The 13336-nt window shown below is 40.1% G+C and overlaps 1 protein-coding gene across 8 annotated transcripts in view; it reads left to right on the forward strand.

The window, feature by feature from the left end:
* The window catches only part of BLTP1 (bridge-like lipid transfer protein family member 1), a 1044923-nt gene that overhangs the window by 620304 nt on the left and 411283 nt on the right, over positions 1–13336 (forward strand). For all 8 annotated transcript variants that reach the window (XM_053703615.1, XM_053703613.1, XM_053703617.1 and 5 more), the window contains 2 exons: positions 8482–8634; positions 8942–9179. In XM_053703615.1, coding sequence (XP_053559590.1) covers positions 8482–8634; positions 8942–9179 — 391 coding nt within the window. The remainder of the gene's footprint in view (positions 1–8481; positions 8635–8941; positions 9180–13336) is intronic.

A 13336-nucleotide genomic window follows, 5' to 3' on the forward strand; every position in this document is an offset into this window, starting at 1 on the left:
CTTTGCCTCTCGTGCATGGAGGAGGTGAAGTTTAGCGTGTAATTAAAATATTTTTTTCTGAAGATGGATTACTTCAAGCAAGTTTACAGGGTATAGCTATGCTCCACGTTAGTCTTTGCGGTTGAGCTGTGGTGGCTTTAAAGCAGTGGGGAACTTGCAAAGAGGTGCTTGCTGCATTTCCCCACATTTGCTGCCCTAACCTCAGATACCAAAGTTGGTTACTTTGTTATCTGCATTTTGGCCAGGTCTCTGTGAGGAAGAGTTGTCCTCTCATACCTAGGGATTGTCTTCATGTCGGACAGCTGAGCAGGTAAGTGCTGGTCTTCCAGGTGGGAGTAGGGGCACTGGAAAAATTTTCCCATGCAATTCTGCTCCTCCTTTGTTAAACAAACATTGCAGGGTAAAGATACGTTTTTTTAATTTGGAGCCTAATGGCTCTCAGGAGGATGCTGTCCAGGTGTTACCAGGGCAATCCCCTTTTTCGTCCCAAGCCTCTATGGCATCTAACACTGTGCCCTGCGGTTCCTTGCTAACTCCCAATGGAGTGTTTTTAAAGGCAGAAATCTAAGAATTCAGATAAGGTATCTGTCCCTGGCACTGAGCCTCAGGCTCCTCTTAGATCTGAGAATGAGAAAAACTCTCATTCGGAAGGTGAAATCTCAGATTCGCTATTCGGTATAATGCCTTCTTCTGATGGTGAAGGATCTTCCTTCAGATTTAAGCTTGAACACCTTTGCTTACTGTTAGCTACCTTGAATGACTCAGAGACCCAGGCGGTAGTTAGGCCTAAGAAGTCTAGTAAACTTAATAGTTTTTTTGACGTTCCTTCCCCTTCTGGAGTTTTCCCAGTACCAGATAGAGCTAAGGAAATCATAGCTCAGGAGTGGGAGAAGCCAGTCATGGCTTTTACACTGTCACCAGTGTTTAGGAAAATGTTTCCGGTGAAGTCATATATCAAGGAGTCTTGGTCTTCGGTGCCCAAGGTAGAAGGGGACATTTCTACCCTGGCCAAGAGAGCTACTATACCAATTGAGGATAGTTGCTCTTTCAAAGATCCCATGGATTAGAAGATGGAGGCTTATTTGAAAAAGATTTATGTACATCTTGGTCTCCAATGGCAGCCAGTAGTATGTATTGCCACGTTGACTAGCGCAGCTTCCTATTGGCTTGAGGCTTTGTTGGATTCTCTCCAGGAAGAGAGGCCTTTAGACGAGATTCAGGACAGGATCAGAGCTCTCAAGTTAGCCAATTCATATATTGCAGATGCTGTCCTTTCTGCCACAGGATAAGAGGAAAAAACCAAAGGGACGTCAGAGTAATTTTTGTTCCTTTCGAAATTTTAGAGGAAAGCCATCCTCATCCTCGTCCAAACAGGACCATAACAAGCCATCCTGGAAACCAAATCAGTCTTGGAGTAAGGGGAAGCAGGCCAAGAAGCTCATGGCCGACTCTAAGTCTGCATGAAGGAGTTGCCACAGATTCAGGCTTGGATCAGGTAGGGGGCAGACTATCTCAGTTCTCTCAGGTCTGGATAAGAGATGTCCCAGACCCTTGGGCTGTGGAAATTGTTTCTCAGGGCTACATGTTGGAGTTCAAAAGTTGTCCTCCCAGGGGCAGGTTTCACCTTTCCAGATTATCTGCAGACCGAATAAAGAGAGAGGCGTTCTCAAAGTGCGTCCAAGATCTTTCGTCTCTGGGAGTGATTGTCCCTGTTCCAAAGCAGGAACAGGGTCTGGGGTTTTACTCAAACCTGTTTGTGGTTCCCAAATTCGTAGGATTCTTCCATTGATTCAAGAAGGTCAGTTCATGACGACCATAGATCTAAAGGATGCATACTTGCATGTTCCCATTCACAGGGAAATCATCACAAGTTCCTGAGTTTTGCTTTTCTCGACCAGCACTTTCAGTTTGTGGCCTTACCATTCGGCCTTGGCACGGCTCTCAGGATATTCTCAAAGGTCCTAGGAGCCCTCTTAGCGGTGGTCCGGTCCAGGGGGATTGCAGTAGCTCCCTACCTATATGACATTTTGATTCAGGCTCCTTCCTTTCCGCAAGTAGCAGCTCACACGGAGATGTTACTGTCCTTCCTCCGATCACATGGGTGAATTTGGAAAAGAGCTCCCTGGTTCCGGTGACAAGGGTAGTTTTCCTAGGGACAATCATAGATTCTATTCTGCTGAAGATCTTTCTGACAGAGACCAGAATAGCAAAGCTAATCTCCTTTCGTCTTGTCGATCCCTGCAGGAGACGGCTCACCCTTCAGTCGCCCAATGTATGGAAGTAATCTGTCTGATGGTGGCTGCCATGGACATCATCCCTTTTGCTCGATTTCATCTGAGAGCCCTGCATTTGTGCATGCTCAGTCAGTGGAACAGAGATTATGTGGATTTATCCCCAAAGTTGACTCTAGATCAGAAGACGAAGGATTCTCTTCTGTGGTGGCTCTCTCTGAAACACCTGTCTCAGGGCACTTGCTTTCAGAGGCCTTTTTGGGTGATAGTGACCACGGACGTCAGCCTAGTGGACTAGGGAGCAGTCTGGAATTCCTTAAAGGCACAGGGTCTTTGGTCTCGAGAGGAGTCTGAACTACCGATCAACATCTTAGATTTGAGAGTAATATACAATGCACTGTTGACTTTGCTATAGTTGTCCTTGAGCCAGTTCATCAGATGCCAATCTGACAACATAACTTCAGTGGCTTACATCAACCACCGGGGGGAACTCTTGAGTTCTCTAGCCATTAGGGAGGTGACTCGGATCATTCAGTGGGTGGAAGATCACTGTTGTTGCCTTTCTGTGGGTGTGGACAATTGGAAAGCGGATTTCCTAAGCAGATGGACTTTCCATCCCGGAGAGTGGGAACTTCATCCGGAGGTGTTCTCCAGGTTAATCTCCAAATAGGGGATTCCAGAGTTGGATCTGATGGCATCTCGACAAAATGCCAAGCTTCCGAAGTACGGTTCCAGATCGAGGGATCCTCAGGCCTGCCTAATAGATGCGTTGGCAGTCCCTTGGAACTTCAGTATGGCCTATCTGTTCTCTCTGTTTGCTCTTCTCCCTTGGGTGATCGCTCGCATAAGACAGGATAGGGTATCAGTGATCCCATTTGCCCTCTAAAGATCTGGTATGCCGTCTCTACCCCCGTGGAGTCTGAGGAAGGACCTTCTTCTTCAGGGGCCCTTTCTCCACCCAAATCTCGTTTCTCTGAAGCTGACTGCTTGGAGATTGAACGTTTGATTCTGTCTAAGCGTGGTTTCTCCAAGTCAGTAGCTGAGACTATGATTCAGGCTCGTAAGATTTATCATAAGGTAGGGAGGAAATTTCTTTATTGGTGTAAATCTAAGGGCTACTCTTGGAGTAGGGTTAGGATTCCAAGAATTTTGTCTTTTCTCCAGGAGGGTCTGGAGAAAGGGTTATCTGTTAGCACCTTGAAGGGTCAAACTTTGGCCTTATTTGTGCTGTTGCATAAACGTTTGGCAGATGTGTCAGATGTTCAATCTTTTTGTCAGGCCTTGGTCAGAATCAGGCCTGTGTTTAAAGCTGTTGCTCCACCTTGGAGTCTTAATCTTGTTCTTAAAGTTTTGCAGTGACGTCCATTTGAGCCAATGCATTCTATAGATATTAAAGGGACAGTCTACACCAGAATTGTTATTGTTTTAAAAGATAGGTAATCCCTTTTATTACCCATTTCCCAGTTTTTTCTCGTGCACGAGCACAGTGTTATCTATATGAAATATGTGAACTAACACCCTCTAGTGGTGAAAAACTGTTAAAATGCAATCTGAAAGAGGTGGGCTTCAAGGTCTAAGAAATTAGCATATGAACCTCCTAGGTTAAGCTTTCAACTAAGAATACCAAGAGAACAAAGCAAAATTGGTGATAAAAGTAAATTGGAAAATTGTTTAAAATTACATGCTCTATCTGAATCATGGAAGTTTATTTTGGCCTAGACTGTCCCTTTAAGTTACTATCTTGGAAGGTTTTGTTTCTGTTGGCGATTTCTTATCCGAACTTTCCGCCTTGCCGTTTGACGCTCCTTATCTCATCTTTCATGCGGTTAAGGCAGTTCTTCGCACTAAGCTGGGATTCCTTCCCAAGGTGGTTTCTACTAAGAATATTAATCAGGAGATTGTTGTTCCTTCACTGTGTCAGAAGCCGTCTTCGGATAAAGAACGTCTGTTACATAATTTGGACGTGGTCCGTGCTCTTAAGTTCTATTTGGAGCGACTAAGGACTTTCGAAAGTCTTCTGCTCTCTTTGTTTGTTTTTCTGGAAAGAATTGAGGTCAGATAGCTTCTGCTTCTACTCTTGCTTTTTTGTTGCAAAGTGTGATTCGCATGGCATATGAGTCTGCTGGGAAGCAGCCTCCAGAGAGAATTAAGGGTCATTCCACCAGGGCCGTAGCCTCTTCTTGTGCTTTCAAAAATGAAGCTTCTATGGAGCAAATTTGCAAGGCTGCTACTTGGTCTTCTTTATATACTTTTTCCAAATTTTACAGATTTGATACTTTTGCCTCGGCTGAGGCAGCTTTTGGGAGAAAGGTTCTTGAAGGGGTGGTGCCTTCCGTTTAGGCATGCTGGTTCTTATCCCTCCCTTTTCTGTGTCCTCTAGCTTGGGTATTGGTTCCTTTCCAACAGTAATTAAGATGAACCCGTAGACTCACCATATCTTTAGAATAAAACAAAATGTATGCTTACCTGATAAATTTATTTCTTCAAGATATGGTGGGTTTTTTATCTTTTAAAGCATTTTTGTCTAAACCTCAGACACCTGCGCAACTTGTGTTGCTTTCCTTTCTCCATTTACTTTTGGTTGAATTACTGGGGTTTATGGGTAGGGAAGTGATACTTAACAGTTTACTGTGGTGCTCTTTGCCTCCTCCTGCTGGCGAGGAGTGATATTTCCAACAGTAATTAAGATGAACTCGTGGACTCACCATATCTTGAAGAAATACATTTATCAGGTAAGCATAAATATTGTGATATATATATATATATATATATATATATATATACAGGTAGCCCTCAGTTTACACCGGGGTTAGGTTCCAGAAGGAATGGTTGTAAATTGAAACCCAGTTTATAATTAAGGTCAATGGGATGTGAGGGAGTTAGATTCCAGGCACCTCTCAAAATTGTCATAAGTAACACCTAATACAGGTAGCCCTCAGTTTACGCCGGGGTTAGGTTCCAGAAGGAATGGTTGTAAATCGAAACCGTTGTAAATTGAAACCCAGTTTATAATGTAAGTCAATGGGAAGTGAGGGAGTTAGGTTCCAGGCCCCTCTCAAAATTGACATAAGTAACACCTAATAAATTATTTTTAAAGCTTTGAAATTAAAACTTTAAATGCTAAACGGCATTATAAACCTAATAAAATAGATTGTAGCATCATCAAACTAAGTTTAATAAACAAAAACATTTGCTAAACCGCACCTAATAAAAGTATCACATAAACACAGACTGTATCATCATCAATCTAAGTTTAATGAACAAAAACAAAATAATCACACAACAGACTGTATCATTATCAAACTAAGTTTAATGAAGAAAAACGTTTTTTTACTTGCATTTTTCTGCAGCTAAGGGAAGTGGCTGCTAGATCTTGTTCCTTTAAAAAACGGCTCCATTGCTCAGGTCTGGTTATACACTGATTAGCCTGCCTGTGTTTAATCACACAACAGACTGTATCATCATCATTAACCTAAGTTTAATGAACAAAAACGTTTTTTACTTGCCTTTTTCTGCAAACAGTTCTCTGCATTGAGTCTGCAGCTAAGGGAAGTGGCTGCTAGATCTTGTTCCTTTGAAAGCTGATCCATTGATCATGTCTGGCTTGCTTTTCTTTGCATGTGTTTGCTGAAACACAAGCGGACAGCTCCACCTACTGGCTATTTTAATGTATGCATGTGCTAATGCTTTCAATAGCAGTCAATGCTTTTCAATAACAAAAAAAAAGGGCGTTATTCTGAAACGGTGCAAATTGAACCGTTGTAAACCAAGGGCCACCTGTACATTATTTTTAAAGCTTTAAATGAAGACTTTAAATGCTAAACAGCATTATAAACAGTATCAAATAATCACACAACACAGAATATATAATTAAACTAAGTTAAATGAACAAAAACATTTGCTAAACTGCATTATAAACCTTATGAAATAATCACACAACACAGACTTTACTTGCATTTTTCTGCAAACAGTTCTTTTTATGCATTCCAATCTGGACTGATTTACAGACCGGAAGATCTTGTTCCTATAAAAACTGCTTGATAGCTTGATTCATTTCAGCCTGCTTGTGTGTATCTTTGCTGCGACACAAGCGGGCAGCTCCACCTACTGGCTATTTTAATCAATGCACTGCTTTCTCAATGCTTTTTCAATAGCAGTCACATGACTAAAAAAAAGTTGTTATTCTGAAACGGCGCAAATTGAACCGGCATAAACAGAGGGCCACCTGTATATATGTATATATATATATATATGTATGTGGGGGGTGAGGGAGGGAAGAGAGCTGTTTTGGAGGGATCAGGTAGGGATCAGGGGATGGTGTCAGGTGTGAGGGTAATCTCTACACTAAAGCTAAAATTATCCTTACATGCTACCTTCACTGCTGGGAATAATAGAAATTTGATGAGCAGATGCCATTAGCAGCTTCTAATTATTGAAAACCAATGGCAAAGCCATGCATGTCTGCTATATCTGAACACAGGGGATCCCAGAGAAACTTTTACAATCATTTGTGTCATGATTGCACAAGCAGTATTTAAATAATTTAAGTGAGAAACCCAAAGTTTGTGAAAAAGTTAAGAATTTGTTTTATATAATCAGTTTTGGCCGGGAAACTGCAGCATGAAATATACCAAAATGGGCCTAGATCAATACATTGGGTTATCTACTTTAAATAAATATATATATATATATGGGTAAGTTCTTCTCTGAAATCTTCGCTAGTGAAGGGGTTATTAGACGGGAATTAAATATACATATCCTCTAATACCATGATCATGTAAGACAACATCATAATATGCAGCACTGTGCATTACAATCCAGATAGACTTCACAAAACAGGTTTAGGCAGAAGAATGAAATATTTGCTGTAAAGAGAACACAATCTCAAAATAAGGGTTGAATGATACAGAGGTGCAGTTTTGCCACTTTAGCTTGTGTCTTTATGGTCTAGGCACAAATGCATATCTGTTGCCTGCAGAAGGCTTTTTATATAGGCAGCAAAAAAGCAATTTGAGAGTTGTATTGCCCCAGTATGTCAAATCTGGTAAGTTAAAGGACCAGTCAAAACTGTAGATTTGCATAATCAACAAATGCAAGATAACAAGACAATGCAATAGCACTTTGTCTGAACTTCAAATGAGTAGTAGATTTTTTTTCTGACAATTTTAAAAGTTATGTCTTTTTCAACTCCCCCTGTACCATGTGACAGCCAACAGCCAATCACAAATGCATATACGTACCATGTGACAGCAATCAGCCATTCACAAATGCATACACACTTATTCTTGCACATGCTCAGTAGGAGCTGGTGACTCAAAAAGGTTAAATATAAAAAGACTGTGCACATTTTGTTAATGGAAGTAAATTGGAAAGTTGTTTAAAATTGCATGCTCTATCTGAATAATGATGTTTAATTTTGATTGAGTGTCCCTTTAAGCCCAGTCAGTGGAAAGTCTAAGATGAGTAAACCACACAATAGTCTATAATAATTAACCATAATTACTTGTTTTGAATGTTTGTGAGAAATTAGAATAAAAGAGATTGTTATCTATTCTTGTAGGATTAGTTACATAAACTTGCCCTGTCATTCATTTTTCAGTTTTTCATACATTTATGGTCGTTATAGATCTCTATGATTGCTTTTTTGAGCAGCTAGGCAGAACGCCCTTCCACCCTAATTACACAATTGTGATAACAGGCAGCTGCCTACTTTTCCCAAAGACAAATTCAGCCCTTACTGTTGATTTCCATGTGTGGAAAATACAAGTTTATAGTAGCCACGTTCGGCAAGCGCTCCAAGCGAACGCAGAGCTCGCTTGGAGCGTTCAGAGAACACTTCCAAGCAAGGCGCTGGGTATTTGCTGAGCGCTCGGATGACGCAAGTCCCAGCGCTTCTGATAACTACTGTATATACACACACACGTGTTGCTCATGGAGGCTGCCATCTTTAGAAGCATGAGTGTTGTAAATTTGCCTAGATTCAATGCCAGGCAGCGTGGAGACGTTGCATTGGGAACGTTTTTTCTAAGCTCCCTTGTGATGTCTCCATAGCGCCATGTCATCTCTCAAGCAGATGTGCCGGCACTGGCTCTGAGCGCTTGCCGAACGCGGCTAATGTTAGCTTGTGGTTTTACACTTGATAGACAGACAAGTAAAGCATTTTTAATTTCATTGATTGTCTTTGTTGTTCCTGTGCATTCTGTTGGGTACTTTTTTTGTAGGTAATAAACCTGCGTATTCTTTATTACAGAATAAAAGCCTCCACTTTCCACTTAGAAGCAAATACAACAGACTTACCAAGCAAGCTTGCTTTCTCCAAGAAAACCCATCATGTCTTCTTTGTAACTTGCTTCATCACTACTTGCACCAAGCAAATTATTCAGTCATTGAAGACGCTACTCTGGTGAGTTTCCACTCTCTATCACTCTCTCTTCCCATTCCGCTTACTCACTCTCTCTCCCTCTCTCTTACTTTAATAGTACAGTGGATCAGTGAGAGAACAAAAGCTATACCTTGAGAAAAAGAGCTTGAGAATTAGTAATAGTCAGGGATGTATTTAGTTTGTGTGCTTGGATTTCTGCTTTCTCCAAACTCCTTAACCCCAACAATGTTAGCAATTCTTTGCCTCATATATTTTATTCAAATTCATATAAGTTCCGACATGCTGCTGTTTTTCATTTTGTTTGATTAAACTGCTTTCCTTATTTCAGAGTGATGGCCTTCCTGCTTTGGTCACTTTGAAGAAAGGGCTTGTTGCCCTAGCCAGGCAGTGGATGAAGTTCATTGTTGTTACACCTGCCTTCAAAGGTGTTCGCCTACTCAGGCCAACACAGCCGTTAAAACCACAAAACTCATTTAAACGAGAGGCTGAGGATCTAAATAAATTAGAGACTGGTGCCCTGCAGAGTGACACCAGCGCAGATGGAGCAGAATTTGAGTTTGATGCAGGTATACACCATTTACTAAAGGTGGTTTGTGAACCATTTCCAGGTACCTCCAGTCTGCTGCACAAAGTCCCACGCAATCCACAAAGATTAATCTTTGCCAAGGGCCTGTTATAAGGATTACAACTACAATACTGCTATTTAAAGATACTGACTACACTTTCAGAAAACATTTATACTTTGTATATAATTTGAAAGGAAGAATATGCATTATTATTTTTTATTATAACATTTCTCATATTATATGCATTTAAAGCATTGGCAGCAGTTAAAGGGATATTCCACTCAAAACTAAATTGCACATAATAAGCTACATCTTTGGACATAAACATATTTTCAATATACATATATTAGAAAAAAAGGGTTCTTTTAAAAGTTATCTCTATTTTAATGTTAACATTTTTTTCTGCACATTTGTGTGAAGCATAGCTAGATATTCTCAGTGCACCAGCATTTTAAATACCGCAGCTGCTCCAATCTCCAGTTTGGTTTGTATCTTGTCAGCAATTAACAAATTGAGCAATTAACAGATGATACAAGCATTTTAGCCTGTCTGAGCAATTGCTGTTTTAAAAATGCTGGTGCACGGAGCATACTTAAATACACTCTTAAAACAGCAATAACTTTTATTACAAGCATTTTTGCTAATACATGTATATTGCAAAAATGATTCTATCCAAAAGTGGAATGTTCCCATGTGCATTTTAATTATGGCTGGAATGTTCCTTTAAGAGTGTGTAGATATTTAGGCCTACTGAAAATAAACTACTTAGATGACAAATATTTTGCATACTTTAAGTTTTAATTGGTATGTTCAGTATCCCATGGCTGTAGCCAGTGTTTAGTGCTAAAATTAATTTCTGTAATAAAATTATTAAATTAACCCCTTAACCCAATCACACATATATATACTATCGTACTGCACCATGTGTATATATACGTCCTAGCTTCAGAAAGCTCCAGCACTCTTGGCTGTTAAGTTACAGCCGAAAGCTGGAGCTCCTGAAGCTTCAGGCATCTGCCGCATATGGAGCTGACGTGCAATCGGTGCTCCGGTTTCATATGAGGGCAGATGCCTGATCGTTAAAGACGGTGGCACTGTATGTGATCGTTGCTGGTGTGGGCGGGAGGCGGGTGGGCGGCCCAGCAGGAGAGGCGGGAGGGAGTGGGAGGACCCTACGCTACGGAAAAAAATAAAGGGACAGGGAGGGATGGGGCAGCTACTCTACAGAAAAGGGGATCTGGAGGTGTGGGAACCCCCCTAACTAAAGATCGCAGGTGGGGGGGACACTACGCTACAGAAATATGAAATAAATATATATATATGTATGTTTTTATTAAAAAGCCTTATTTTCATACTGGCAGACTGTCTGCCATTCCTAAGATGGGGGTTACCAGTGAGGGGTGGGGGAGGGGAAGAGAGCTGTTTTTTAAGGGATCAGGGTGTAGTAGTGTCAGGTGGGAGGCTAAAACTAAAATTACAAACATGTGTGCCATTATTGCACAAGCAGTATGTAAATAATTTCTGTGAGAAACCTAAAGTTTGTGAAAAAAGTACCAATTTTTTTTTTATTTGATTGCATTTGGCGGTGAAATGGTGGCATGAAATATACCAAAATGGGCCTAGATCAATACTATAGTTTTTACAGGTAAATAAAAAAGGCTCTATTTCTGTTTAAATGGAGTGATCGCAAAAATGATAAAAATTCTCTGGTATTTTGTGCAAGTTTTTGTCTGAAAGTCCCGGTTGTGAAGGGTTAAATAATTTTTGGGAGATTCCTTTCCTAGATTAGAATAAAATTGTTTGTTGGTGTTGCAGTATTCTCCCTCTTATGCAAGAATATTAGATTTGCTTGGTTGGTCTCCAGAACATTTCTCCATACCTCCCAGCATTTAAAAATTCAAGAGGGCACACTATGCAGCATACACTTATACAGGCAGATACACAGACACTGCATAGTATACACTTATACATACAGATACACACACTACATAGCATACACTTATACATGGAGATACACACACTTCATAGCATATACTTATACATGCAGATACACACACTACATAGCATATACTTACACAGGCAGATACACACACTACACAGCATACACTTATACATGCAGATACACAGACACTACATAGCATACACTTATACATGCAGATACACACACTACATAGCATATACTTACACATGCAGATACACACACACTACATAGCATACACTTACACACGCAGATACACACACACACTACAAAGCATAAACTTATACAGGCAGATACACACACACACTACACAGCATACACTTATACATGCAGATACACACACACTACATAGCATACACTTCAAACATGCAGATACACACACACTACCCAGCATACACTTTTACATGCAGATACACATGCACACTACACAGCAAACACTTATACATGCAGATACACACACTACATAGCTTACACTTATACATGCGGATAGATACACACACACACTACATAATACACTTATACATACAGATACACACACACTACATTGCATACACTTTAACATGTAGATAGACACACACACAAACACACACACACTACATAGCATACACTTATACATGCAGATACACACACACTACAGAGCATACACGTACACATGCAGATACACACACACACACTACATAGCATAAACTTATACAGGCAGAGACACACACACACTACACAGCATACACTTATACATGCTGATACACACTAAATTGCATACACTTTAACATGTAGATACACACACACACAAACTACATAGCATACACTTATACATGCAGATACACACACTACATAGCATACACTTACACATGCAGATACACACACACTACATAGCATAAACTTATACAGGCAGATACACACTACATAGCATACACTTATACATGCAGATACACAGACACTACATAGCATACACTTTACAGGAAGATACACACACACTACATAGTATACACTTATACATGCAGATACACACACACACTACATAGCATACACTTACACATGCAGATACACACACACTACATAGCATAAACTTATACATTCAGATACACACACACACACACACACACACACTACATAGCATACACTTATACATGCAGATACACACACACTACTTAGCATACACTTATACATGCAGATACACACACACTACTTAGCATACACTTATACATGTAGATACACACACACTACATAGCTTACACTTATACATGCAGATACACACACACTACATAGCATACACTTATACATGCAGATACACACACACTACATAGCATACACTTATACATGCAGATACACACACACTACATAGCATAAACTTATACATTCAGATACACACACACTACATAGCATACATTTATACATGCAGATACACACACTACATAGCATACACTTTTACAGGCAGACACACACACACACTACATAGTATACACTTATACATGCAGATACACACACACACTACATAGCATACACTTACACATGCAGATACACACACACTACATAGCATAAACTTATACATTCAGATACACACACACACACACACACACACTACATAGCATACACTTATACATGCAGATACACACACACTACTTAGCATACACTTATACATGCAGATACACACACACTACTTAGCATACACTTATACATGTAGATACACACACACTACATAGCTTACACTTATACATGCAGATACACACACACTACATAGCATACACTTATACATGCAGATACACACACACTACATAGCATACACTTATACATGCAGATACACACACACTACATAGCATAAACTTATACATTCAGATACACACACACTACATAGCATACATTTATACATGCAGATACACACACTACATAGCATACACTTTTACAGGCAGACACACACACACACTACATAGTATACACTTATACATGCAGATACACACAAACTACATAGTATACACTTATACATGCAGATACACACACACACACTACATAGCATACACTTACACATGCAGATACACGCACACTACATAGCATACACTTACACATGCAGACACACACACCCTACATAGCATACATGTATACATGCAGATACACACTTATACATACAGGTAAACACACACACACACTACATAGCTTACATTTATACATGCATTCACACACACAC

The sequence above is a fragment of the Bombina bombina genome, chromosome 2, assembly GCF_027579735.1.
Source record: "Bombina bombina isolate aBomBom1 chromosome 2, aBomBom1.pri, whole genome shotgun sequence".
Taxonomy (NCBI): Eukaryota; Metazoa; Chordata; class Amphibia; order Anura; family Bombinatoridae; genus Bombina; species Bombina bombina.